Source organism: Taeniopygia guttata, chromosome 3 (assembly GCF_048771995.1).
Source record: "Taeniopygia guttata chromosome 3, bTaeGut7.mat, whole genome shotgun sequence".
NCBI lineage: Eukaryota > Metazoa > Chordata > Aves > Passeriformes > Estrildidae > Taeniopygia > Taeniopygia guttata.
Genome location: NC_133027.1, coordinates 107,271,111 through 107,299,096, shown reverse-complemented (window position 1 = coordinate 107,299,096; position 27,986 = coordinate 107,271,111). Strand labels below are relative to the sequence as shown.

Below are 27,986 nucleotides of genomic sequence, written 5' to 3'. Positions count from 1 at the left end.
GTAACTGCAGCTCAATGATGTGATGGAGAAGGCAGGTTGGATAGCATTTTACTTTAAAAATTATTTCCACAGGAAATGATTTGATTTACATTTTTAACGAAATTAGTTCATTCGCCAACTGGTTACAAAGGTTACATTGACTTAAAACTCTCCACACAGGTACTTCCTTCCTATTGCACTTTTAGAGTAGGTTCAAGTCCATCACAGAAAGGTTCTTGCAGCCCAAGTGGATGGATGAGTTTGTGATCATAAATGCACATAAGATGTCTGTAGCAACTGGATAAAAATCCTGCAAAAGCCAAGATATACTGAAATGAGACCAATGTCTTCAATCCAAGAGCCATTTCCTAGAGTTGTGCACACGGGAGCCGGGTCTGTGGGCCCGGCCAGGCGCTGCAGGCACGGATCCTGCTCTGGGGATGTGCGTAGTCCTTGGGGCCAGCTGCCCTCAGTCCCTGGGTGCTGGCGGAGGCAAGTCTCTGTTGGGAGGAGGAGCATAGTCCCTGGAAGGCTGCGGGGGTAGCCGAGGGCCTGGAGGATAATCCCTGGGGCCAGGAGGGCCGAGAGGGCGGAAGGGAGGATGCCCACGTGCGTAGCCTCTGGGATCGGGGGGAGGCGGGAGTGGACCAGGAGGCAAACGTGGACTAGGCAAGAAATCTCTTCCAGCTGGAGGTGGCAAGGGAGGAGCACAACCTAGAAGGAAAGGAAATCACAGAGTTAAATGAAATCTTGCTTTAACCTAAACAGAGAAGCTCCTGATTAGTTCCTCAATTTGTCATTTTTCTGGAGCAGCTCTGGAGTGGAGCACTGTCACATGCAGGACTTCAAAGCCCATCAATTATTCTACGGACTTTAGGCTGCTGGTTTCCATTTTAGAGTAAACAAGGAAAAATACCTTGATATTAAGGAGGCTTGAAAAAACCCACGCCAGTCCAAGCTTACTGAGCCAGCTAAAGCCCATGAAGCATGTGTGCTTAGGAAAAGCAGATCTGGGTCCTGCAGTTAGGCCCCAGGAAGTGAAGTGTCAGCACAGGGCACTGCAGCCGTACCTGGGGGCCCAGGCAGAGGCCGAGGCCCGAAGTGTCCCCGCAGAGGAGGAGGTGGCGGTCCTGGAGGTCCATAGCGAACGGGTGGTGGCAGCGGAGGCCCCATCACTGGGGAGCTCATCAGAGGTGTCCCAGGGAAAGGAGAGGGGCCTTTGGCACCAGCATTACCCTGGGCAAGATGAGGTTACACTGAAATGAGTTACTGCAGCAGACAAACACTGACACTGCTGAACAACCCAACTGCTCATGCAGAGGCAGACAGGTACAAGTGGGAGGGGAAAGAAAGAAAAATTATCCCAACACACTCCAAACCACATTAACCAGGCAGAAAACAGAGACAGCTACTGCACCATCATCATTCCTTCCCCCAGAGCACTGCTGGCACTACCCAGGAGTGAGTGTTTAGAGAGACAAGTTTGTTTAGATGAAGCTGTAGTAAAGAAATGTTCAAGCCCTGTTGAGGTGTCCTTGGTGGACACCCCTTTGGTAAAGGACCTGGAACTTTGAATTATACATGGAATTATGCTTAAACACCACAAGTAAATCAGCTGCTTAGGATTATTGTTGTAGTCACTCCAAAGTGTTTGCCCACAGTCCTTAACAAGAAACATTTTATTGCCTCAGTCCCACAAAAACCAGAGAGCAACTGCTCATCATTAGAGAAGCCCTTTGAGACAGAGGAACAACCCTTGGTTAGTTTCACAGAGCAGTTGTTATTCAGCAGTTCAGAACACCAAGCCTGTTACTCCTCTCCATCAAAGCAGCATCACCATGTCCAGCCTTGGAATACTCACTGCAGCTGGTTCCATGGAGGAAGGTGAATCTGTAGTTACACTGGGGGCTTCAGACTCTTTGGGAGAGGGTTGCTTTTGGGTTTTTTTGAACAGCAAATAGGGATAGTGACAGGATACAGACAAGACAGAACATGATACAGTTAAAGAAGCAGGAGGAAGTACAGTGAACCATGTATTAAAAAGGCTTCCTGAAGGCTGGGGTGTTCTCAACTCACCACTCCATCAATGGCTGTGGAAGGGGAGGAGGTTCTTGGCTCACTGCTGATCAGGGATGCCACAGCAGGCCCGATATCTAAAAACAGAATCACGAATAAGTGTCCTACCATGCCTAGGGTAGGGAAGGTGGGTTTGAAATTGCCTTTTTGAAGGGAAAGAGTAACAAGCAAGTTGCAGTTGGTAGGAGACCACACAACTTACCAGGAACTGACATCCTTCCAGGTAGCTCTGGAGGCCTTCGTGGGGCAGGGGGGCCATCCACCATTGTACCTTAAGGGAAACAGGAACCCCAGAGACCCTAAATAACACAAACCTGAGCTATTTCTATTAATAAAAACCAACTACCAACCACTCATTAGTGTATTAATAAAGCAGGCACCAATATCAACATTCCCAGAACCAATATCTGACCTTAGTGTTCCTGGGTTGGTAGCCTAAGAGGGAGTTGACAAAAAAGGGGAGTTTCACTGCTTACCAAAATCACCCCTCACAACTTCCCTTCGAGGAGCAGAGAGGGGCCGGACAGGGACATCAATCATCTGTGTGGGGGATGGATTTCCACCACTCACAGGTGATGGGCCAGAAGAGCCATCTCTACTTAAGGGCCCTGTGCCAAAGAAATAAAACCACTTAATTTACTTTTCTACAATTTAGCAGAGCCCTATGTTTTTATGATGCACTGACTCCAAGACCAAAGGTTTTGGGAGAACCAGCAGCATTTACCTCGTCGTGGTGGGATCTGGCGGTCAGGTCTGCCTGGAGTTGGTTTTACAATGACTGGTCTTTGAAGCATGATGATTTTTTGGTTTACCTCTATTAATCTGATTTTGGAAAATAAAGATCTCTTATTATTATTCAAACAACACAAAGATCTCTTATTATTATTCAAACAACACAAAGATCTCTTATTATTATTCAAACAACACATGCAAGATGTATCTATAATAATGTAACAAGGCAAACTGCATTGTAAAATGTTACAGCTTTCACTAAGACATGTTATTTTAACCATCAAAACAGTTTAACAGTAGTTAAAATTAGTAACTTAAAAATGCACTGCACATCCTGAGCTGCTTCTCCTCCAGGCAACCCCCAGCATGTTCAAAGAGCAATAGAGAGGGTCTGTTCTGTACTTACTTCTGTCTCAGGTTGGCTGCTTCTCTTTTCTCTTCAGCCAGAGCTCTCTCTGCTGAGCGGGCAATGAGCTGGTAGGGAAAATTTCATCAACTGCATTAATGGCACCAATGTGACATCAAATACAAATTGCTGGTATCAGAAAAGGATGAACATTCTTACCCAGTTGTCATGTGCCTTTTTCTCATGAGCTGCGATCTGAGAAGTAAAGAAGCCATTTAGTTTTTATCCAACTACCAGTATTTCCAATAACTCACCACAGAGCACTGGAATGATGCAGAAAAAGATGACACAATAACCAGCAAGCAAGAAGTTTACCTGGTTTTTGTAAGATCGCTCTGTTTTTTGCAATTCTTCTTCCATATCTTGGATCCTTTGCCTGTACAAAAGGAAAAAGGGGGAAGGAGAGATGTTTTAATAAATTTTCCTCAGTAGGTGAAATAAAAGAAAAATTATAATCTTCAGAAATTCATATTACTTGTAAACTTTCACTTCCTCGATGGCCAGCACGGCTTTTTCATCTGCAGCACACAATTTCTGCTCCTTCTCCTGACGCTCATACTCCTCCTGGGTTAGTTTTCTGCATAGGGAAAAAAAAAATGCACCACATAGTCCAGCATTCTACAGCTATTACAACTCAAAATCAAGGTATTCCCCTGCCAACGACAGCAATATCAAAATCTACAATAATATGTAAGATCACAGAGACAAAAGAAGATATTTTTTAGAGACAGAAATCCTGTCTCTTGAAACCAGCAGACCTTTATACCTTTGTGTATAAAACCTTAAAATTACAGAGTTGACTAGAAAGTTTTGTCAGCTTCTGAAGATCTGCCAGAATCTATCAACTGCACACAGTTCATCCCTTCAGATCCTGTAGTTTTCCTAGGAATGCCACAGATTGCAATCCAGATTTACAAAGGTACAAACAAGGAAATCCACCAACCACAGGAAATGAAGAAACGGATGTGTGGTGAGAAGGGGCAAATTTAGGGCCCAGGTGACAAACACATTCAATAGTTATTAACCAAGTGGGAAGCTTTCTCCAAGTAGCCTCCATACCAATTCACTGCACAAAGAATTTCCACAGTCTTTTTATAACCTCATGGTTCATTTTTCTTTTGATTTTTGATATTTTTCTGGAAGTATTTAAGAGGTCTATAGTGTGTTCCTAAGTTACAGGAGCTATCCCACAAAACTGGAACCATTTAACTAATAGCAACTATTGCTAATAGCCAGTTCAACGTAATCCATTTCCTTGGCTAAAAGTCAAAGCAGTTTTCCAGAAAAAAAAATTGCACTAAATTCTTAATTCTAATCAAGAAGTGCTAACAGGCAGTATAATCTCCTGTATGTTTTGGAAGGAACAGAAATTCTTCAGAGAGGTCAAGATGAAGTTTTCTCTGAAGGATGGTTTATCCTCCACCTCTCCATTCTACGTTTATTGCACAAGGATTCATGGAAGTCACAAGGTCAGACAATTTCACTACAGCCTCATTTCCCACCCCGTGCTTCCCCCAAACCAACACACAAACCATATGAATTTCAACTGCTTCTCCATCATAATTTCAGCTTTTCTACAGAATTTAGCTGAGAATCTCCTCAAATCCTATTCTCAAAATTTTCCCCACAAAACTGAGATGGTATTACAGACATTTCAGTAAGTAAATAAATTAATGAGAAATGAAGACATACAGAGCAGATCCTCAGCACTGGCAATTCATTCCTAGCAGCTGCCCTCACCAATTCAGCCTTCATTTAGCCCTTTGAGAATGCAAGAAGCTCACAGGCTGAAATACTGAAGTTTCTACATTATGAGAATTAGACTCACTGAACAGAAGTCAGAGTAACAAAATGAAATCTTAATGGCCCCTATGTTCTCCTTGACACTCCTGCATGATGTAACAGAGCAACCACAGAATTTGCAGACCAAGCCACCCACCCACCCTCTCCAGAAGTTCAAAAGTGGAAGGCAATATGGTGTGTGCACAGCGACAATCTTTTTAGAGTCTCTGGAATGGTAGCAAAAGTAAAGAAAGGATACCAGCTACAGCTGTATTGAAAGAGTAGCCAGCACTCATTCCAGCCACAACTTCCAAGTTCTTTGATCCTTCTGAGCGAAAAGCATTTGGACAGTGCCCATGATACAAGACACAGAGTAAGGAAAGGCTTACTTCTGGAGTGCCATCTCCTTCTGCTGGTACAGTTCACCAAGTATCTCCACTTTCTGCTGAAGAGTTTTGCATTCATTTTCCAGTTGAGTTTTGGCTGATTGCAGCGAAGAGGAATCGTGTTCCAACATTTTTATCTTCTCTGTTGGAGAAGCAGTTGCAGTAAGAACCATGATGGCCACTTACACGCTCTGTTTCTTTTTAAGCCATCAACAGCACTTCATCCAAGCAGTTATTTTGCTAAACCTACCTTCCAGCTCATGTCTTGCTGTTACTTCATCATTCAGTTTGGATTGCAGAAGATTTCTGTCTTCTTCAACTATGGATAACATTGTTTTAACCTGAAAAAAGGAGCAGAGAGTTTATGATCATAGGCATAGCAGTAATGTGACTGCATTAATTAGATACTTGTGTGTGCAACATACCCTGGAGACATCCATCATCTGCTTAATCTGAGTCCTCATCTTCTCACTCTCAATATCTAAAAGAGGAAAATATCTTTGTTTTCCCTGCTTTTTAATCATGAACAAGTCGTGGACAACTATTAAAAGTAACGCTCCCTACACTTTAATCCCAACATCTTTACATGGTCAAAAAAAAAACCCCAAAAAATCAATAAGTGGGAATTTCCAGCCCACATATTCTTTAAGTAGAAAAAATGAACAAAAAAGGATTTCAAAACCAGAGATGCAGCAAATACACGTGCAACATCACAAATGACAAACTGCCTGAATAGCTTTGAAAACATCTATTTTGGTCTTTCAGATTTAAAAAATGTGATTACCTAAATTAGTTATTTATCTAGAGGCAAGCAGAAAGCTCATTAAAAATTCATATAAAAAATAAATGTACCAGAACAACAAAGCCAAGGCTCTCAGCTTTAGGAATGCTCTTAATTACTAACCTTTATACACAGTCTTTACAACTGTGTCACTACACTCATGGATTACCTAAAAGGTAATCTAAAAGCAATTATTGACCTTGTAGCCAGTTCCTCCCTTCAGTTAGGGATATTTTGTGTTTGAGGATTCAAGCTGGCAGCTCTATATGACCACCACATGACCCTCAGGTGGGATAACCATACCTGGCAACTCTCCATTGGCCAGATCATCTTCTGGGCTCCACTCATGCCCTCTGTCATCCTTCTTGGCCTCTGAATCCATGTCCAGCTGCTTCAGCTGCATAATGCAATTGGTTAAAACCTAGTAAAGAAATCAAAGGCTCAATTGCCCTGCATTTTGTGAAGTATGACAGAGTATTTTATGATGTATAATATTGAATGCAAGCTGGTTATAGAGAACCTACTTCAATTTCATTTTCTTTGTAGGCAAGTGTCTCTTCTATGTCCTTCTGAGATTTCTGATACAGTTGAATCTGCTCACGGAGCTCAGAATGCCTCTCACTCCAACCTTCAGCTTCTTTTAGCAGCTGTATGAAGCACCAAGGTAAGACAATTACTTGCTGTACTTTTAGTGCACGGTGTATGTAATTAAAATCTATTTTACTACCAGCTCTGGTGATAACTGATCACTCTGGTGATAACTGAAAACCATGGGTTTACCCTTTATCACAGATAAAGGGTAAACCTCAGTTATCAGGCCCATTGCTGTTCGACTGGCAGAACTGGATGCTGGGAATTTTTCTGCAGTTTATTATTAGGTGGTTTACAAATCTGACATTTACTCAGCTAACATCCCAACATCAAACTGCTCACACACCTCAAAATATGAGGAAATTAACTGTAGTCCAGAAGTACTCAAAACACATTCCTTAAAAGGCCACATACTTCACATATGAAGAAATAAAACAGATATTTACAATTATTTGGAAAATAACTGTCCTGACATTCCAGGGCTAAAACTCCTCTCCATTATCTTTGCTTTCTGAAATAGTTTCTGGCAATTCTTCACCATTACCTCCTGAGTCCCGATCTCAAGTGGCAATCTCTCCATCCTGCCTTGACTACCACCTTAGCACAGACTTCCTGTGATTTTGCTGACAAAAGCAGCATCAGGGGAACTGGCAAAGCCTTTACACCAGAGATGTGGATCAGCTGCACAAACAGCCTGTGCAAGCAGGCACAAAGCATTTGAATTTCATCATGGTAATAGAAAACGTGGAATTCTGCCACGTTAAGAAAACAGAGACATGCTGAAGCTACACTCAAAAAAAACCAAAAAAAACCAAAAAACTAGGAATAAAGGCCAGATATTTTGTTTGAAAGACAAGGTTGCCTGCCCTGGGCATAATTTACCTGCTCCTTGCTCTTTTTCAGTCTAGCATTCTCTTCTTGCACATGATGAAGCTCAGATTTCACCTTTTCTTCACTCAGTTTAGCTTCATTAAGGGCTATCTGCACCTACACAGGAAACAAAAAGGAACAAGAAGACAAAGTCAAACTATAGTAGAGCAACAGCTACAAAAAAACTGGCTAAATAGAAAATAAAAAAATACATATGCACAAACAACCTGCAACCTGCCAAGCCAGCATCTTCTATCACATTAAGAAGAATTTTTCTGGTACAAAAACTTGTGACTGTTGAGGGGGTGTAAATAATTCTTTACCTCTGAAAGCTCTGCAGAATGCATAGTGATAGTTTCCTGAAGCTTCTCCAAGGACTTCTGGGTTTCAGACAGCTAAGAAAAAGACGAGCAGTGACTTATTGTTATCCTGGCACAAACCTCAGCCCAAGTAATTATTTAACCTGTGTCCTCTGGAAGCATAAAAGCAAAGTCAAAACACGAACAAAATTCTATTTCAAGCATCCATTTGCTGGCAGCAACATAGCAGTACCTTATCAAAAAGGTAAGGAATAGAAACACTCAGCAATATCTGAATAATCTTCTACCCCTGACTCCACCTGTCTGTGGCCAGGAAGTTCCCTGTACACCTGTGCAGTCCACAAGAGAGGAACTGCTATCATTAACAGCAACCTTTGACCAAAACAAGGCCAAAGAGCTTGTTGATAGAAAATCAGCCTTTAGAAAGAGAAAACAAGTATCTCTGGACAACAAGAAGGAGGGGCAGTTCACACATACTGTAGAACTAAATGCTGCTCTGAGTACAATAAAATGTCTCTTCCCAACCTGAAGCCTTCAGTTTATATTGCCAAGGAACTTCCTGGCTCCAGCTAGGAAGTATTAGACTGGCCCATGATTTGAATGCAGCTGTTTTGTGTGTGAAAGCACATTACCACACAAGTCCATCAAGAGCTTAAAAAAAAACCCAAACACTATAAAACCCCCCCAAAAAAACCAAACAGAATACATCAAAAGACTAATCCTTTGATCTTGGGATAAATTTCCTGAACCTAAAATTTCATTTAATCTCTCTTTTTGAGGTGGCTCACCTTGTTTGTTCTACCTCTATCTACCCCATCAGGTCATGACCAGCTTTTAAGGCATATCAAGCTAATGACCATGTAAGACACAAATGTAATTGTTCTAACCTTTTTCTGTTTCTTCTCATTCTTTTTTCTCTCTGTTTCAAGCATGGTGTGCAGATTTTTCACTTTATTATCTAGCTGCTGATTTGCTTCTTCCAATTCTTTGACAGTGTCCTTCAAAAAAAAAAAAGGTGTAAAAGACCAACCTAAAGCAAAATATTTTTATTTGTATTTCTGCTTTCAGTACAGATACAGTTAACTTTCTTTTACCTTAAGCCCTGCAGTTTCATCTGAGAGAATGTCTTTTTGTTCTTGGGTCACTTTCACAGATTCCTTTGCTTCCTTTATCTAAACACAGAAACAACCACACAGAACTGAGGAAATTATATAACAACATAATATGCAGTACAAATAGAAAATAAAAATATATTAGATGTTGCATTGACTGTGTAATTAAAGCAATAACAGAAAATTAAGAAACAAAGGACAACTTAGAGCAATACCTTTTGATCATATTCTGACAACTTTTCTAAGATTTCTGTTTTTTCTTGCAGAAGGTTTTTAATCTTTTCAGCAAGTTGTTTTTCAGTCACTAGGAAGAAAAAGAAAACTTACAGTAACTGTACTTCATATACTGAGGAAAAAAATCAGCTATCACTTCAAGGAATGTTTTCAGGTAATAACTAAAGCATAAATCAGGAGAGTGTTAATTCCTTGGCAGTCAGCCCTTTCTGCATCTCCAGCTTTCACCTGAGCTAAGGATTGAAAACAAGACAGTAAAGCTGACAAAGCTCCTGCATTCACTTCCCAGAAGCTGCTCCCAGAACCCAGAGCAGAGTGAGGTGCTGGCTACACACACCTGAGGTATGTTACAGAAAGAGTTGACAGTGAGGACCTCAGAGCAGTCTCAGAGACTCAGGGAGATGCCACACCTTCCCTAACAACCACCTTTCTGCTCTATTCAAGCTGAATGTTTCATCAGCAAAGGTAATAGGATGAAAGCTCTGAAAGATCTCCTGGGAACAGAGACACTCAGCTGGGAGACAGCACCTAAGCTGCTCTGCTTACACCTCGAAAGAGCTCTGACCAAGCAGCAGCCTTCAGGCATACATTTGCTTCTCACTCTAAATAAGCCACCAACCATCCCTTAGGATTCAATGAAAAACATTAACATACTTCAATTATTTTATTGCAAGTTATTTAAAAACCACCCAATTGTTGCTATTTTTCAAGTCTTAAGCCGCCTTGGTTTGGATCTGACTGCCCCAAGCACCATTTGCCCCACAGGAAGCTCTGCAGCACAACAAGGAGCACTGGTTGTTCCAACTGCATCCCACAGAGTCCAAAGACAACTGCTACTCCTCCTTTCCCTCCCACATGAGGGCTCCTGGGACACTGAATTCCAGGCCTTTCTTCCCACTCTGGGAAAAGAGAGACAGCAAGTGGCTGCCAAGGTTCAAGATAGCTCTCAGCAGTTTAAGGGAAGCAGTAATACATGCATTAGCTTGGCCTCCCAATTTCACTACTGTCATTAAGAGAGGGTAACAGACTTTTATCCTTGGGACTCCAAATGTAATCTGTATTTTAAAGCATTTTTGTCACTATTAATATTCCTCTATTTTGGATAAAGATTTTAATAACAATGTGGCCTGTATCATGCTTGAAGACTATCTATTTGTTCTGATCTTCAGTAGTTTCTATTCAGCATCAAAGAGAAGAGTATTTGGGTGGTGGAATTAAATCCACATTCCTCGATTTTTTAGGGAAGGCTGCTAAGTAATTTCTGCACCACCAATACTCTTCCTGCACTACAGAAGTCACCTCAGAGCTCTAAGATGGGCTTTTTCCAGCTCATTAATTCTGTGTTAACTGTGTAGAATGAAACTGCAGTACAACCACAGTGAAACTAGAGATGAATGACTGGTAAGTAAAATGTGAGAGAGGAAGAGAAAGCTCCTATGAAGACAACTCTGCCATATTCGCATTTTTTATTCAATTATGAATTCCAGCAATCACTCTACTTTGAATTTTTTTCCATTCAGTGCACTTAAATTTTATAAACCTGAAGCCAGAGAAAAGCTCATGTAAAATGCCTGCATATTTAGATCTACATTTAAGAATGTCTCTGCAACTGCACAGCAGCCAGTTTCAGGCTCCCCTCAATCCAAAAACAAAAGGAACCAGCTCCTGCTTTCCGAGAGAAACAGCAAGCAAAGGCAGACCCACTGCTGGTCAGAAAACCAAAACAAACTCTGTCCCATGAACCAGTGGTTCACATTTATGTTAAGCAAAGTGGAGCTTTTCCCTGCCTTTTATTTTACAGGTGCAACCTGCATTGCTTCTCCTGATCAAAGCATTATCAAAGGCAAAATTTAAACCCTCAGATTCAACTAAGTATCATCTACTGGCCAAGCTTACACTGCTAACCTTGGACTGAGCACTCTCCTTGAAAGGGAGTGAAGATGGATACTTGGTCCTTTGAAACAGTACAAATATTCAGAACTAATGCCTAAGCATCAACTACACTGAAAAGTAGAGAGAAACTTACCTTGATACATTCTACTCTTTACCTACAGAAGAGAACAAACAAAAATATTAGCCATAAAAAGTGGCAAATTAAAAACGTTATTAATATTCCCTATGAAAAAAGTGACAACTTCCATGCAGATTACAGAGGCATATGGAAAACACGTCTATCACTGCCAAGGAGTGTTGAGTAACACTACAAATGAGCTTAAGCTGTTTTCTAATAAAAGCTCCCAGGCTAAAGCCCTGCCCAAGAGCCTTAGTAAACTTCTGTTTACTCGCTCACTAAAGGGACACCGGTAACTACCCACAGCCAATTTGCACAGAAAATGAAGCCATTTTGTATCAAACCACAGCTACAAACTTGCAAACACAAAAAAAGTCCCTTACAAACACAAAAAAAACCCAAAAAAAACTTGCATCCCAGCTGTGTGCCCTCTAAAGCAATATATTAATGTGACAGGTGCTTGTTTCAAAATTAACACCATAAAAGTCCACTTTCAGAAGCTTTTTTATGCGGTTCTATTAACTCTGTTTTTTGAAATTGAAATTGACCCAGTGTACTCAACACCAAAACTAAGCAAGGGAAAAAAACTATCAATATTCTTACAGAAAAGATGTAGTTTTAGTTTACTTTTGTCAGGCAAATATCAAGTATTCCACAAACTATTAGAGCATATCATAACAAAACTGGACAGCTCTAAAAAAAATTTACCTATTTGAGTCTCATCTCTCAGTTCCCAAGGAAAAGCACTGCTGTAGTTGAGAACTGGTGCTAGATGTTTTGTTGCACAAAAAAATTATCCATGTAGGAACGAGGACAAATGGAAGAGGCTTTCCAAGGAGAATTAATATAATGTTTTTAGGTTTCTAAAAGCAGTACCTGCAAGCAGCTGGACAACATGAAGTGGGGAAGACTAACTGTTTGTTTTGGATATAGCCAGCAACAGGTTCAAGCACATGGAAGGCTTCTCATTTCAAAGATATGCTGACCCTTTCCTCAGCCTTCTTTATTTACATCATGCTCCTCTATGTTGCTTTTGAAATTACCTCTTACTAAGCAATCTTCAATTAGCAGCTTATAGAAAATGCTTCTTGGCACTGCAACTTACTTTAGCTATTCAGCCCAGCATTTAGGTCCCATTAATGCTCTAAACAGGAAAAGTAACAACACAAAAGACTACATATTGCTTTGACTCCAGTAATGCTGAAACAGTTTAACCATACAAAGGACCATTCAGTTAGTGAAACATCAGCAGGCTTGCAAGCATGAAGTATACTCACTGAAAGGCAGGTTCTCCAGAAAAATACAGCAAGTGTGACAATTCCCACTAAGGCAGTTATAATAACAGGCTCCCATGGAAGTCCATGGAAATCAGGCCCAGGACGCATTTCCTCAGGCAGCGTGGCGACCAACTGCAAACCGACAGCAGTGACAGCTATGAGTGTGTTTCCATTAAATACTGGGGTAAAACAAGCAGTCTGACAGGTGCCTTTATTCCCCCCATAAAACCAGAGAACCATCTGGAGGCTTCTCGCAATTTTTCTGCAAACTGAAAACCGAAAATGAAGAAAACCACAGAGCAGCCTGGTGCTCATATTTCAGTGCAAAACTCTGGAGTGCCAGGAGGACACCTGACAGTGGCAGTCTGTTACCAAAATGAGTACACACTGATGTGCACAATTTGCATTACATTGCACTGGTAGTTATTTGAGCTGTTTCTAAATAAAGCTATAAGGATGGAAAACTATAGGAAAAAAAAACCCAAACAGTTTTACATCTGGATGTCTGTACCAATCCAGTGCAAATAGCACAGATCTTCTCCCTGCTGTCAGAGGGTCACATGCCATGAGTCTCCTCCTCTACCTGGAGGTCAGAGAGCACCTGGGGAAGGTGCGAATCCTCGATACAGGTTAAGGGGCTGATAGTGACATGGCATTGCTCAGGGAACAAACTGTGCGAGCCCACACGGGAGCAGCTGCCTTCTCCCTTAATCTCCTCCTGCTTTCTCCCTCTTCCTACCTTCTCCACCGGCGGCAGCAGGGGGGACAGGGAGGAAGGCGCACCCTGCCCCTGCAGAGCCCGGCCGGGGGGCGAGCTCTCCCCGCCATCCGGGAAGGCCGGCAGCGATTCCCGACGCCAGCGGCCGCCTCCACTCCCGCGGGATCATCCCGCATTCCGGGCCGGGGGAGCGGAACGCCAGCCGCCCCCACGGCGGGGTGAGCCCCTCAGGGAGCAGCCCCGCTCGGGGGAGGTGTGTCACCGCCGAAACAACCCCTCCGCCGCTCCTCACCGCCCGTCCGCCCGCCGCTCTTTCCCTGCCCTCACCTGCAACAGCCTCCGCCGCCCCGAGGGCTCCTCCACCGGCCACCCGCTGCCGCCCGCGGGATCCATGGCGGCCCGGCAGCGCCAGGCACACGTCAGCCCTGCCTCCCGCTTCCTTCCCTCCCTCCTTCCCTCCTCCCTCAGGGCCCGCCCGCCGCGCGCCGCCCCTCGCGCCCTCCCCGCCCGCGTCACGCGCCGCGCGCCGCCGCCACTCACCCGCCGCAGCAGCTCCCGCGCCGCGCCCAGCGCCCCCCGCCAGGCGGCGCCAGCACCGGCACCTGCGGGGCGAGACGGGAGCGGCGTCACCTCACGGCGCCGCCTCACGGCCGCACACCGGGACCGCCTCACGGCCGCACACCGGGACCGCCCCGCTGCAGGACGGCCCCGGGGCGCCGCGGAAAGAGGCAGCAAGGCAGGAAAGCCTTGGGAAGGGCGTTGATACTCCTAACACTCCGCGTTAGGAGCGGTGCCGCGGGACGGGACGCGGCTGTGCCAAGCCTGCCTCACACAGAGCACACCCAGCTCCTCCAGCCGTGAAGCAGAGCAGCACTCACTCCCCTCAGTTCCTAACCGCGAATCCTTCCGATTAGCTCCCAGCAGTGACCACAGAACCACAGAATGTTCTAAGTTGGGACTGTCAAGTCAAACTCCTGGCCCTGCACAGGATGCCCCCAAGAATGACAGCACGTCAAACACTCCTGAGCTCTGTCAGCACTCCATGAGTACAGCAAAAGCTTTAAATCATCTCCAGCTCTGCCCTGGCCTGAATACTGCCCCTCTCCTCTTTCTCCAGGCCAGCAGATTCCACAGCCCAGCCTGTAGTCACACCTTAGAGCAGCAACTGTGACCAGCCATTCTACCATCATCCACCTTGTTACTGCCCAACACTTCTACCAGCCCTCCTAAGAATTCCTGCCAAGCATCATTAAACCATATTTAAGGAAAAAATTTACAGCTGAATATCTGACTGTTTAACCAGCAAGTTATGCACTAGCCATTTAAAATTCCTTTGTTTTCTTGGCATTCAACCTAGAGTTTCCTTCAGATCTTAGAAGCTGCTCAAAAGCACTTGGCCCTGGAGATGGTACAGCACCTCAGCAATGTACAAAAGCTAACAAAGATGTGCCTGAATTTTTCCTAAATGCTCAGTGGAGAGAGAATCATTAAGCATAATCAGAAATGAAGGCAGAACAGCAAAGCTGAGAGTAACACTGAGTACACAGTCAAATATTGTTTCATGCCAAAACAGAGCCAGGAAAGATAACAGTAACAGGATCCCTCCTTGGCATAACGATGAGACAGCACTACTAGCTCCAGGGGGATAAGACCTCAGCCAGAGGGAGCCAAACATTTCTCCTACTCCAACACAGAGAGAAATAACTGAGCTGCCTGAGGGTGAAGCTACACACCACCTTTCCTGGAAAGTAATATGGCTCAGAGACATGGGCTAAAAAAGAGCAAGAAGAGAGGGCACACGATTCTATGCGCAGTCCTGTCTATAGAAAGTGACCTTTAGGCTGTTAATCCCTGCAAAGAGGCAGAAACCTCAGCTGATGGTGTGCTTCCAGGGATTTCTGCTCTTTCTCCTCTACAAGGTCCACAAGCCAGTCATCCTGAGACACAGTCCACAGAGCTCTAACTCTGACACTCACAAGAGCACTTTCCTTTTTCCCACATTGCAAAACCATAGTAGAAAAACTGCGGTGCTAAATTAGCAATTCAGTACTGCCACTAGAGGGAGTGTCACCAATCAGAGGAAGCCATGAGGATTACAGCAACAAAAAATGAAAGTATCAGTGAAAACTCCTGTTATTTGCCTAAAAATACATTAAACCATGCATGTCTTCAAGAGCAAAAGAACAAAATAAGTCAATTCCAAATGGTTACCTTCAGCAATATGTTTGCTCATACTCTCTCCTGAATCAACTGACTCAAAGGAAGTATCTTCCAGGAGTGATCCTCTTTCACTATCATACCCTCCTTCAGCTTCTCCATTATCTGAGAAGTTGGCCTCAGGTGGAACACTGACAGCCCTCTCCTCCTCCTCCTCCTCCATAGGCTGCTCTGGCCTCTTATCTTCAATGAGCTGCTGAAATTCCTGATTGCCCTTGTCAATGGTATTCGGTTTTCTGGTGGAAACACTGTCATATTCAACCTCTTTTGCACCATCTGTGACAGACAAGGAGATATGAATTAAGCACTGAACTAATGGGTATTCCTTCCGTGAAATGCTGCATGTAACTAAGCTTTCTTGACACTTTTTAAATATTTCAGCTTGTGTATTGCTTCCAGTGTATTCTGAATCAACTTTCAGTAACATCTAATTAAATGTCTGTATGAAATTCATGCAAGATATCAACCACTGACCTTGCAGTGAAACACTGCACCATTTGTGACCTTATCAGAAATCACATACTTAACATGTACTAATGTAAGAGGAGCTTGGCTAAAAGTGTATCTTAACCACTTGCACACTAATAGAAAACCCAGCAAGTTTGCAAAAGACTCTACTTCTGGCTCTTGCCCAATCAAAAGATGTGTTTGTTCGGTATAGCTACTTACGCACTCTTTTATGAATGTGGGCAAAAATATGATTATAAGGACATCTGAGACTTTAGGTGCCTGGATTTAGTACTTGGACTTTGCATTACTCATCAGATCTCTCACAATCAGGTCATAATTAGTTCAGGAAAAAAAAACCCTCAGCAAAATTCTGGAGGTTAGCATATGTGAATCCCTGGTTCTTAAGGAGGTACAGACTTGTCCTGAGTGGGTCCTTATGACCATATCCATGAAGAGATCTCACTTATCTTACACAGAACTTGTTCCATAACAACAACTGTGCTGAATTCAGTATCTTCCCTTAGGATTTGTCCCTGAGCCATTCTCATCACAATGCTAAAAACATGCATTAAAAATAAGCAAAATCCCAGGTTATTGCACAAGACCTCTTTCAATTCTACTCACTCACCCTCTTCTTAAAGATTCTCTGTGTTAGTATCGCTCAGGACAGGGTTTTACTTCCATTTCATCTATTTATTAACTGGTTTAACATCCTACCTTGAATGTGCAGCTGGTCATCTTCCTGTTCTGGAGGAGAAGCAAGTGGGACACTCTCACCAGCAGACGAATATTTACTTCTTAATGAATATATTAACTCTTGAATATCATCCATCAGTGCACTCTCCTCATCATACAAATCCATCTCCTTCACTACCTCCTCCTTATTTTCTGCCACCCTGGAATCCAGAACTTTTCCTACAACATCCATAATGCTCGATTCTGAAAACTCCAGTATCTCATCCAGAGCTTTCTCCATATCTTCATTATTCTGGCTCGCCTTCCAAGCGAGCTCCATCTCCACCTTCATGTCGTAGAACATGGCTTCAACCCTAACCACATGTTGGAGCCCAAGGTACTTCTGTAGGCGCGCCACGCGCTTCTCATCCAGGAACTCTCTCATTATTGAGAGACGCTTCACAGACTCACTGAAGTCTGTTACCGTGTCACTGGTGGCTTCTGAGCTGTCTGCAGGGCTGGGGACATGTGCAGATTGCTGGTGGTCATTTTTTGTTTGCTCTAAATTTTGCACCTCTTTTGAGTCTTTCTGTGAAATGCCCTCTGGGAGATGATCTTTCCTTTGGTCAAAGTCGTTGCTGTCTTCAGTGTGAAGAAGGAAATTATGTTCTTCCACAGCTGATGGGTCTTCAGGTTCAGAAGACTCCTCATCAGCTTCCGTGATATGCTGCATCTCATCCAGTTTAGCATCTTTTCTCAATGATACGTCAACTTCTTTGTTCCCAGTCTCGCTTGCATTTTGCATGCTGATTGTTTTATCCTCCTTAGAGAATAAGTTTGTTTCCTCTCCTGTTTTGTAAGTAGGATTTGGGGTTTCTGAAACAGCTTCACTTAGTCCATCTAATTCAGGATTTGTATTTTCACCTAGTGTATCACCCTGGGCATTTGCAGCCCCTGCTTGTGACAGTTTTGCACTTGCTGCATTCTCATCTTCCAGTAGCTCATCATCGGCCTGTTTGAGGTCAGGGTCATCTTCAGCATCTGGCTCTTCAGATTGCAATTCTGCTCTTTGTGTTGTTTCTTCAGCCAAATCTTTGCCAAGATTTCCATCTGATCCTGCATCCTCAGGATGAGCAGTTCCTTGCCAAGTAATATTATCTGTATTAGTGTTCTGCATGGTGCTTTTTGATTTTTCTTCAGGGGAACTTTTCTCAGTGCTTTCTTTAAACACTGGCATCTTGCCAGGATTTCTTGAAAGTTTTTCATTTACATCTGCCTCTGAATACTCAGTCTCATTTTCCCATGGCCTAGGTTGCTCAACAGCTCCACTATAGCCTGGGTCTCCTTCCCCTGGAGGGGTTTCTTCCAGGTTTCTCTTTTTTATTTCCAGTTGTTTGTTAGAAGAGGCAGGATTTTTACTTTCGTGATCAATTTTCCCTGCTTGTTTTAAATCTTCTTCATGGTTGATAAGTTCTTTTTCCACAGCAGGCATTCCATGCTCCACTTTCTGTCTCAAGAGGTCAATATCTCCTAGGTCATCTTGAGATGCATTTTTTACTTTTTCTGCTGGTTTGGCTGGATCATCAGCTGGAGGATTGTCCTCAGCTTCTCTCTTCTCCATTGTTTTTTCCCATGGTCTTTTGTGCTTTAAATCACTTTCCAAGGACTCCTCCAAGGTATCATCCTCAAACTGTTTCTCGCTTTTCTCTGTTGGAGCAAGTGGAACTCTTTCAGGACTTTTGTTGATATCATCATCAGATGGTTCTGAAGCATCTTCCTTGTTTTTAAGAAATGATTTGGACTCCAGAGCACTGCCTGGACTAGGCAAAGCATGAGGATCAGGCACAGCTGTACCTTTCAGTGCTGCAGAATGCAACTCTGTTCCATCAGGGAGCTGCTCTTCCAACTGTTCAGATTTGTTGGCTTTTTCTTTTGCACCCAGATCATCTGTACCCACAGGTTCCTTTCCAATGGGTTCTTTGGAGAGATCCTCAGGCTGAGTTGTTGCTGGTGCTTTTCTTTTATTAATTAGCACCACCTCCTCCTGTTTCTCTTTTGTTTGTTTAGATTCAGACCTGTCTACACCTACACTGTCACCCAACTTCCTGCTCTTACTGAAGGCATCCTTAAGAATTAATGCATCTGAATCGTGTTCTTCCCCATTGTCTCTTTGGTTATTTAGCTTTGTAGCACCTTTTGCATCTTCATCAGGTTCATGATTTTGTGGCTCCACGTCATAGTTTCCATCATCTTCTAAATCCAGAGGGGATGCAATTTCATCCTCTGCCGTAAAAGACAGCAAAGGGATTTCTGCAGACTGATCTGGAAACTCTGTCTCCTCCTCCTCCTCATTGTGAGGATTAATGCTCAAATCTTCATTTAAATCATCTTCCAGTGACGTAACAAGGCGAGTCACTTCATCATCTGATACAACAGCATCAGCAGTTGAGCCAAATTTTGTTTTTAAGTCCACAGAGAGCTCTCTGTTTAAAAGTGTATAGGCATTGACTTCATTCTCTTGGTCAAGTTGGCTGGTTTCGCCCTGAGGAATACTAGTGTTTTTGGTATTTTCACTTTCTAGCCCTTTTAATTTTCCATGTAGCATTCCTTTCAAGTGCTCATGTGCAATTTGATCTCCCTGAGAGTTTTCTTTGTGACTATTGACACTGGAGTCTCCCCCAGTATTTTCAGTTCCTTCTGTAAGAGAATTGTCAACTTTGTCTGTCAAGACAAGGTTTTCCTTTTCTTTTTCAGCGCTTTGCTCAAGATTGTCTGTCTCCAAAGCACCAAGGGACTTTCCTCTATCAGTCTGTTCCTCTATCTGCCTGTTGTCCTTCTCAATTCCTTCAGCAGGTTTTGTCCCTGGATCACTCAATACAGTTTCCCCTTCATTTGCTGTTGTCTCTTGCAATGACTTCAGAAGTTCATCCACATTATAATTATCAAAGTCATCCCTTCCTCCATCAAAGCAAACAAAGTCTGTTTCCTGAAACGAAAAACAACATGCAGTCAAAAATATTATTTTCTTTATAGCAGTGATGAAACCAAAATAATTTGCCTACTTAAAGAGAGATGCAGCAGCAAAGTAAATTATATTAATCACATAGAATTAACCCCTTGAGTCCTTAACCAAAACTCTCTTTGAAATCAGTGGAGGTTTTTCTCAAGGACTCATAAAAAACCTAAATGAAGAGGTTTTGCAGGAACAAAGTGTAAGACAGCAATGGAAGTGACAGTATTACACTGCACTCATCACCATATGTACTGAATGAAGAACAAGTCTATTGCTGAATGCCAGCGAACAGAAGAAAACAAATGTTGCTGAGCTTGTGTGTCACAACCTCTGTTAACTGGTGTCCCCTTAAAGGACCAAGTCCTCCAAGCAGGAGCTCCCTGTCACGCAGTTTCTGAAAAATAAATAGAAGCAGTGCAAGACACAATTTCATAGAACCATAGAATGGCCTTGGGTTGAAAGAGGTTTAAAGGTCATCAAGGTCCAACCCCCTGCCATGGACAGGGACACCTTCCACTAGACCAGGCTGCTCAGAGCCCCATCCATCCTGCCCTTGAACACTTCCAGGGATGGGGCATCCACAGCTTCTCTGGACAACTTATTTCAGTACTCCCAAAGAATTTCTTCCTGATATCTAATCTAAACCTGCTCTCTTTCAGTTTGAAGACATTCCCCCTTGTCCTGTCACTACATGCTCATACATAAAGTCCCTCTCCATCTTTCTTGTAAGCTCCCTTCAGGTACTGGAAGGCTGAAATTAGGTCCCTCTGGAGCCTTCTCTTTTCCAGGCTAAACAATCCCACATCTCTCAGCCTTTCCTCGTAGGAAAGGTGCTCCATCCTTTGAATCACCTTGGAGTCCTCCTCTGGACTTATTCCAACAGGTCCATGTCCTTCCTGTGCTGGGCCCCCAGAGCTGGATGGGGTAGGTGTAGGTGGGGTCTCAGCAGGGCAGAGCAGAGGGACAGAATCCCCTCTCTTGCCCTGCTGGCCACGGTGCCTTGGATGCAGCCCAGGATTCGCTCAGCTTTCTGTGCTGCAAGCATGCCTAAAGCTACAGCCTCAAAAAGGCTTTACTGACTCAACTCTGGAGTTGCTGCTATTAGTGCATGAAAGCCAGCCATGTGTGAAAGGGCTGCAGGACCAACTCTAGAATCAAAGGGCTGAGTGTACCCAGTTTTGTTTGTTTCTGACAGTACTTTAAACTTGGAAAATTTGGGAAAAGAAGCCATTTTGATTACACACCAGAAGGCCTATGCACAAGCCAGCTAGCAGGATGTACAGAGTTCAATCCAAACAGATTTCTTTAGAAGAAAACCATATCATTTGAGAAAAGAAAGGTCAATGCCCACATTTTGGGCTGATGCTTTCATACCCATCCACATACAGAGCTGCACAAACATTCCACCCCTGTACATACTCATGTGCACCTCTGCAAGTATGTAGCTGCATACTAACAAAAAGTTACTAAAAATCACTAGTATTCCCAGTTTCTTCCTTGGGAATTTTACTAAATGACGAGGTAAGAAATAGTAAAACCCCAACTGAAGAAAAAACAGAACAAGTAAGACTTACATCTGTTGGTAATTCTAGCTCCTCATTGGAATAGTTATGATTTATTTCAAGTAAATCCTTTGGAAAATATCCAAAATCACTTCCAACCTGCGAAAACACAAACAAAAAACAGTAAAGAAGGTTTAGAAATGACATGACTTTGTCAAAAATTGCAGACAACAGTAGCAAATATGTTGAACTGACTCAAGTATTCTAAATGAAGTTTAACATAGTGAATAAAAGAAGACCAATGATGCTTTGTTTACACCAGAATTTTCACTGAGGTTTTACATTTCACAACAGGCTTGTGAAGCTGTTTAAGTTTTACTGGTCACATTTTAAAGGCTGACTTATAACAAATTATTAGGAGAGTTGGGAATAAAGGCCAGGCCTTCTGGCTCAATTGCTTTAACTGCTATTGTGGAGGCACCAGAGGTACCACACACACCTCAAGGATTTTCCCAAGCAGCAAGCAGAAGAGGATCCTTGTCTAATAAGATTTAGATCCACACACAATATTATAGCCCAAAATACGCTCACCTTGTAACATATGGAAATAATATTTAAAGCAGATTGTAGGGAAATGCAAAATTGCATCATTTTAAAATGCAGAATGAATCATTTTCCACCTGTGTGGAAAGTATTCCCCCCTTCCTCTGCGAATGCATTGCTTCTCTTCAGTGCCTGACACAAGCAAAACTCAGTCACAGAATGGTGATTTTCAATGTGCTAAGGCAAGGCAAACAGTGGAAGACAAGAATCTCTCTTATCACTCACCAGATATGATCTATACAGAGTAATGCTCACACTTGAGAGTTCTGACAACAGCTGTCAAGAAGCCAATATTAGTAGCATGCAGTCACTACACTGATTAGATAATTGAGGTAATTAGAGTCTGGTGGAAACACCTAGAAAGGTACAAAATTCCTAGACAACTAAAATATCTGGGGAAAAAATCAATAAAGTTGGTAATTTCCTCAATCAGTTGTTGCAGGAGAAAGATGAAAATTGCCAATTTTCTTGAAGAGTTTGTGTGGGGAGAACACTCAGATAAAGTTCAAACTAAAAAAGAAAATAGGCATGGGGTATTAGTTATACACAGATATATTGTTACACTGATAGCACTGAAACAGGTTAACCTTGCTTGAAGATTTTAGTATTAAAAAACCAAAGAATAAATTACCATCTAGTAAATAATATGTATAATAATTTTTGGAGGTGTTTTTTTGATATGCAAGCAAAGTAAGCACTGATACATTACAGGACTTCTTTTTAAACTATTTCTCATTCAGATCTTACCTTCCATAGTTGATACCTCTGAAGTTAGTTACACATGCATTAAGAAACCCCAAACTGTTCCCTCCCCACCTTTTGTAAACACATATTGCTCTCATACTGAAAACAGATCATGTATGCATGTTTATTATTGGGAACTATCAACAGGAATGGGAAATTCATTTAGACAAGTTATATCAAAAGCTTGTCTTTGCATAGAGTTTAATTGTAAATTGGCTTATTTCTCTCTCTAAACTTCAACTCCAGTTTTTAATGATCTTTCTGAAAACAAAAGTTAGAGCATCAAAGCCTCCTTACAGACTAATCTGTGTGACAGTCACTATAATCAGGCATCACAATTTGAAACTCCTTTATTGCAATGCAAGCTGCTGACCATACAAGTCCTCTGCAGTGACCCAGTTTGCCACTTCTGTGGTTTATAAGCCATATGGGATCTGCCTGCCCAAAATTTCATCTGCTTCTCTCCTTACAAGTCCTCTCTTGTAAGGGGGAAAAAAATGCCTCATTGTGCAAATAAAGGAAACATTCATTCTCTACAGACATGACAGAGGAAAGGCACTATCAATGCCAAATGTATAAGGGAGAAACATCCACTCTCTTCCCAGCTAAAAAAGTTGTGCATGGACAAAACACGTGGCTGTGCGTACAGCATCTGGCCCCCCTGGTGCCCACGTGTCACAGGCAGGTACTGCAGATTCACTGACCAAAAACACACCCTCACATCATCTATCAGAAAACAGACAGCTGGGGATAATGTTCAAATCTTTTTCATCTTAAAGCCCACATCCTTAAAGCACAGGCATCACAGATAGCTAAAACTTCAGAACACAGAGCAAAGAAGAGCTGGTTTGCACCTCCTGAGCATTGGCAGTGTTAAGAAAAGATTATTGCCCTGACCCTCTGGGGCCTCCAGAAATACTGTCTTCTTGTTAGAAGTTACTTAATTTTATCCACTCTACTAACCTATGTACAAGGTTTGAAAACAAACAAACAAAAATGGAACAAAAAAAAAACAGCACAAAGAAGCCACAATCTGCAGTCTAGTGCATTTCTTGTAATATGAGGCCAGAAATGGTTTTCTAAACCTTGAATTAAAGGTATTAAGTTCATCACTTTGCCATAAGATAAAATAACAATCTTAAAGTGTCTTTCACAAAATGTTTGTGAAAAAGCGGCAGGTTTTACTTGGAATGATCTGAAGTACTTCTGGAGTTTTGGACCCTGCTAAAATGAGGGCAGAGTGCAGAAAAAATGCACAGGAGTCTATATGACTTGATGGTGTAAGCAACACAAGATTGATGCTGAAGAGGAGACTGATTTACAGCAGGACACTGTGCAGAGGACAACGAGAGCACCTGATATGCTCTACCTTTTGGCTTTGGGGGAAAAAAAATCAAGCATTTTCCTTCAACTGATGTATTAATGAAATTCATAACATAAAATGACTATTAAATAAGGGTCATAGAGTATTTTCCAAGCATTTGGCTTTGCTTTGCTACTGAGGTTTAGAGAGCTCTGCCTAAAAACTACAGGCTGTATAATGTACAGAATATATATTACAGCTGGCTTCCAGAATTTTTTCACATGCAAAATAGCCAGTGAACATAGTGTGTGCTCTGTTAGCATTTTCGTATTCAAGACTGGCATCACAAAATAAAGGAGTTATTTTGTCAAAATACAACGTGTGCTGGCACAGGGAAAAAAAATCAACAATGGCTTGAAAAGGGTGGAGCGAATTAGAAAAGCAAAGGCAAATAAAGCCTAGTCCCAACTGCTATAGATTTTTCAGCCTTGGTGAAAGGCTCCTTTTCTTATCAGATCATCTTCCTTCAGGTCAGAAATACTATTGTGTTTCTCATGGCTCCTTCAAATTGATTTTGGAATTAGAATCTGTATTTATAACTTGTCTGAAATAAGCCCCAGGTTGCATTAATTGAAGCTTCTCATACACACATTCCCCTGACCTCTGCTCACACCTGACAATCAGAACTCCAGTTAGCCCTTTCATAGCTTCTATTCTGCCCTAATAAATCCTCTCCCAAAAAAAACTTTGGGGAATGGAAAAAGACAGTAGGGTACATGGATGAGATCAAATAATGCACACAAAGCGCACATGAAGTCACGCAATAAGATTCCAAAAGGGCCATGGCAGAAGGTAGCATGCCTTCCATTGGAATTCTTTTGATGGCAGACCTCACTGGGTAGCCTGGTTTTAATTAGCAGGCAGCAGCTTCCCCGTCTCCAAGACTTCACACAGCAGGCACGGCTGGCCTGCATAAATCAAGCTGCCCTGCCAAAGCTGGCATGGGAAATCAGGCTGCCCAGCCAAATCTGACACAAGAAGTCACTAAACAGGAGAGACCCCAGTGCTACCTGTGAGTCAGGGCCAGGGGCAGCCGTGCCTGTACCCTACTCAAAATGCAAAGGCAGGCAACTCTGACCCCACTGCAGTGCTTCCATGCTGGTTCTTGCAATGTTATGACTAATGCAGCAGCAGTCAATCCAAGAGGGATAAAAGAAATAAAGGTTATAGCCACCAATCAAAAGGAATCAGTCAGACAGCACTGCCCTAAAAGGAGCACTGAAAATCGTGGAACACAGTTGAAAAATGACAACAAATAAAATGGAGCTTGGCAATCCTTTCCAACCTGCCAACTGCAGCTTTTACTTTAAACTCAAAGCAAACATCCTTTAAACTTGGAGACACACCTAACTGTTGCATGAGCTGCCTATCAGTGAATAATTAAACTGAATATTAACTCAGCAATTACCTTAACCTGCTGTCTGATCTTGCAGCCTACATTATACCTTGTTAGAAGATGTAAAATTGGCCCCACGCTGCTACTCTGGATCTCGAGAACTGGCAGCCCTGGAAACCTGTACCAACTAATTACCCGGATTATTTATGGTACAGTACATGTCAGAAGGGAATTACCAGCATGATAGAATTATTAACTCTTCTTTAACCACGTGCTGCAGTGTTTCTACTTATTCTGTATCGTTCTAATTGGATTCAGCTCCCACTGAGAGCTTGGCTGTCCACGCCCAGCCTAAAGTGGTTACAGAAAGTGATACACCCTGATTTTCACTAAACCACAGGTGCCACAGTCAACACCCAGGTGTGATTTCAAGCACCCTAGACCACTGTCAACATTGTTTATCCTTTGTAGAAAACCAGAGTAAGAAAGGAGGCTGAAGTAAACAATTTGGACACTAAAAAGGATGTAGCGGAAACATGAGGAGGAAGCAACAGGGACTAGGTCTAAGCAAACTTTGGATTGCCAACATTTTCAAGGGAAGCCCACAAAATCTGCTCTTTCTCCATGGTATCCTCAGTTCTGCCTCTGTCAGGCAAATAAGGTGCTTATGAAAGCCCAGAGGAGCTTTCTACAAAGTAATTGCAAGTATGGGGATGTTTCTTCCCCATTAGCAGAAGCCTCTCAGATTGTCCAAGGATGCTGACTCAGACAAGGCCACTACTCTGCAAGCTGGTACAGCACAGCTGAGAGAGACAGACCTTTTAGAAATCAAATTTACCTTAATCCTTTCTAGTTTTATTGCTTATTTTTCCTCCAACTCTGCATGCAACTTAGATAAAAAGGGGAAGAAGGCAGATGAATATTAGGATGAGAAGCACAATTAAAACATGCACATGCAGTGATCTTTAGCAGGATTACAGAGTGCAGGATGAGACCACGTCATGGGAAAACACAAGCACAGGCTTAAGCCTCTCTAAATGGGAAGGAAGGCTTAGCTTCCAGGTGGTCCTGTGGCCACCACCACAGACAGTGCTGCAATAGGAGTTTCTCAAGACCAAGGCAGTTTTCTAGCAGTTTTTAGACACATTAGTGTTGCCCATTTTTCACAGCACTGAGGTTTGATCAAACCTCATCCCACTTCCCAGCAGCCTCATGACAAAGCAGCATTCACTGTGTTATTTAGCTATGTTCAAAACTCCAAGCATTCTCTCACAAGGCAAAAGGAATGAAAACAGATTACCAAGAAGAGCAAACAAGAAATGCTTTACAGTACTTACGCTTCCAGCCCAAAGCTCAGTGGATTCTCCTATTAGTTTATAATATACATACACCGCTTCTCCCTTCTTAAAATTTACAAAGCGACAATCCGGACCTTTAAAATCCCGCATGGCCTTCCCTCGGCACATTAACACTGTCCGAAGAAAACACGGAGAAGAGTATGACTTTAAAAATAATTTACATGAAAAGTGTCTTTTGCTAACTGGCAGTAAACAAGACCTCCTCGCATGCATCGTTTTGCTATTTTCCAGATTGGGTCAAGAGATAACAAGGCAAATTGAAAGTATAACTAAGAAATTAATAAATTAATAAAAATATAGCTAAATTGAAAGTATAACTAAAAATTTTTAGCTATGATTAACAAAAAAAAACAAGCCAAGTTATAACTAAATAAAAAAAAATAATAAAAAGGCAAGTTTTAGCTAAAAAAGTAAAGCAAGCATTCTAGTCAAGACAAGGGTTTGACAAAGCTCTGGAGAACTACACTTCAGGGGTGAGCTGTGAAGCTAATTACTAATGTTAAATCAGAAAGATGACATCTGTGTCCCAGCGAACTGGTCCTGAAATGATCCCAGAGAACACCCAGAGAGCGGGTTTATCAACAGAGAGCTCTGCATGGAGGCGGCTTGGGGGAAACCAAACACGGAGCCGCGGGGATCTGAAAACTTGGCCGAGCAGAGAGGGACGGCGCGCGTGGGCGTCGCGTTCCCGTTTCCTCGATTCTCCCCAATTTCCGTGACAGAGCCGGCGGAAGGAGGGGGCTTAGGGAAGAGCCTCCGGGAGGCATCTTTGCCCACAGCTCCCTCGCCGGGGCCGTGCCCGCCGCCCCCACTCACTGCTGCACTCGAGGTCGGCGCAGCGCTTGCGCTCGGCGAAGCGGCGGCCCAGGCCGGGCCCGGCGGTAGCGGCGGCGGCGGCGCAGCGCGGGCCCGGCGGCGGCGGCAGCAGCAGCAGCAGCAGCAGCAGCGGCAGGGCGAGCAGCAGCCGGGGCTCCGGCGGCGCGGCTGCGGCCATGTCGGCGAGCGCCGCGGAGGGAGGGAGCCGGGCCGGGAAGGAGGGAGCAGACACGTCAGCAGCGCCGGCGGGAGGGCGATGTGGCGGGGGAGGGACAAGCCCGGCCCCGCCGCCGCCGCCGCGGGAGGAGGGCAGCGCACGGACCCTCCCTCCCTGATCCCCATCCCGAGCCTGAGGAGGCACCCCTGACTCCCGCCACTTTTCCCTCTTCGCAGGCCAGGAAAGAAGGAAGGTCCTGCCCCTTATTTGTGCGGGTTTCTCCAGCTGAGGATCGCTGGAGTAACAAGAACAGAAAGGGTGTAGCTGCCGCCCTGTAAGGACACGACAGATCCGAACAAGCACTTGGCTGCTCTCCCTCCTGCCCCGCCGAGCAGTTCTTATCTCTGCCGCCACTTTGCCGGTGACCTCCGAGAGTTTGAGGTTACACCTGCGGTGCAGCGGGCGGAGGAGTTCACT

The 27,986-nt window shown here is 43.3% G+C and overlaps 1 protein-coding gene across 2 annotated transcripts; it reads right to left on the bottom strand.

Moving 5' to 3' along the window:
* Positions 1-31: 31 nt before the first annotated feature.
* Positions 32-27,622, bottom strand: MIA3 (MIA SH3 domain ER export factor 3). 2 transcript variants are annotated; one of them, XM_030269167.4, is made up of 29 exons: positions 27,353-27,622; positions 26,516-26,649; positions 21,205-21,291; positions 16,660-19,603; positions 15,487-15,768; positions 13,816-13,877; positions 12,558-12,689; positions 11,296-11,317; positions 9,251-9,339; positions 9,018-9,095; positions 8,811-8,921; positions 7,927-7,998; positions 7,616-7,720; positions 6,667-6,789; positions 6,446-6,563; positions 5,787-5,842; positions 5,612-5,702; positions 5,365-5,503; positions 3,669-3,770; positions 3,509-3,569; positions 3,353-3,388; positions 3,194-3,261; positions 2,780-2,877; positions 2,532-2,663; positions 2,258-2,326; positions 2,056-2,132; positions 1,841-1,912; positions 1,050-1,215; positions 32-693 (listed from the first exon to the last, which is right to left on the bottom strand). In XM_030269167.4, exons 1-29 carry the CDS (start codon positions 27,528-27,530, stop codon positions 449-451), a joined length of 5,949 nt encoding a protein of 1,982 aa, XP_030125027.4. In that variant the 5' UTR covers positions 27,531-27,622; the 3' UTR covers positions 32-448. The 2 variants fall into 2 exon arrangements, with proteins under 2 accessions (XP_030125027.4, XP_030125028.4); XM_030269168.4 differs by lacking the exon at positions 1,841-1,912 and having other exon boundaries at positions 27,353-27,621.
* Positions 27,623-27,986: the final 364 nt, after the last annotated feature.

Excerpts from the sequence above, each read along its gene's own strand:
- MIA3 (XM_030269167.4), bottom strand. The coding sequence starts at position 27,530 with ATGGCCGCAGCCGCGCCGCCGGAGCCCCGGCTGCTGCTCGCCCTGCCG. Across the intron at positions 15,769-16,659 it reads TGACCAGCTGCACATTCAAG|ATGGTGCAAAAGAGGTTGAA; the intron begins GTAGGATGTTAA and ends TGTCTGTCACAG. Across the intron at positions 8,922-9,017 it reads ATGAAACTGCAGGGCTTAAG|GACACTGTCAAAGAATTGGA; the intron begins GTAAAAGAAAGT and ends TTTTTTTTGAAG.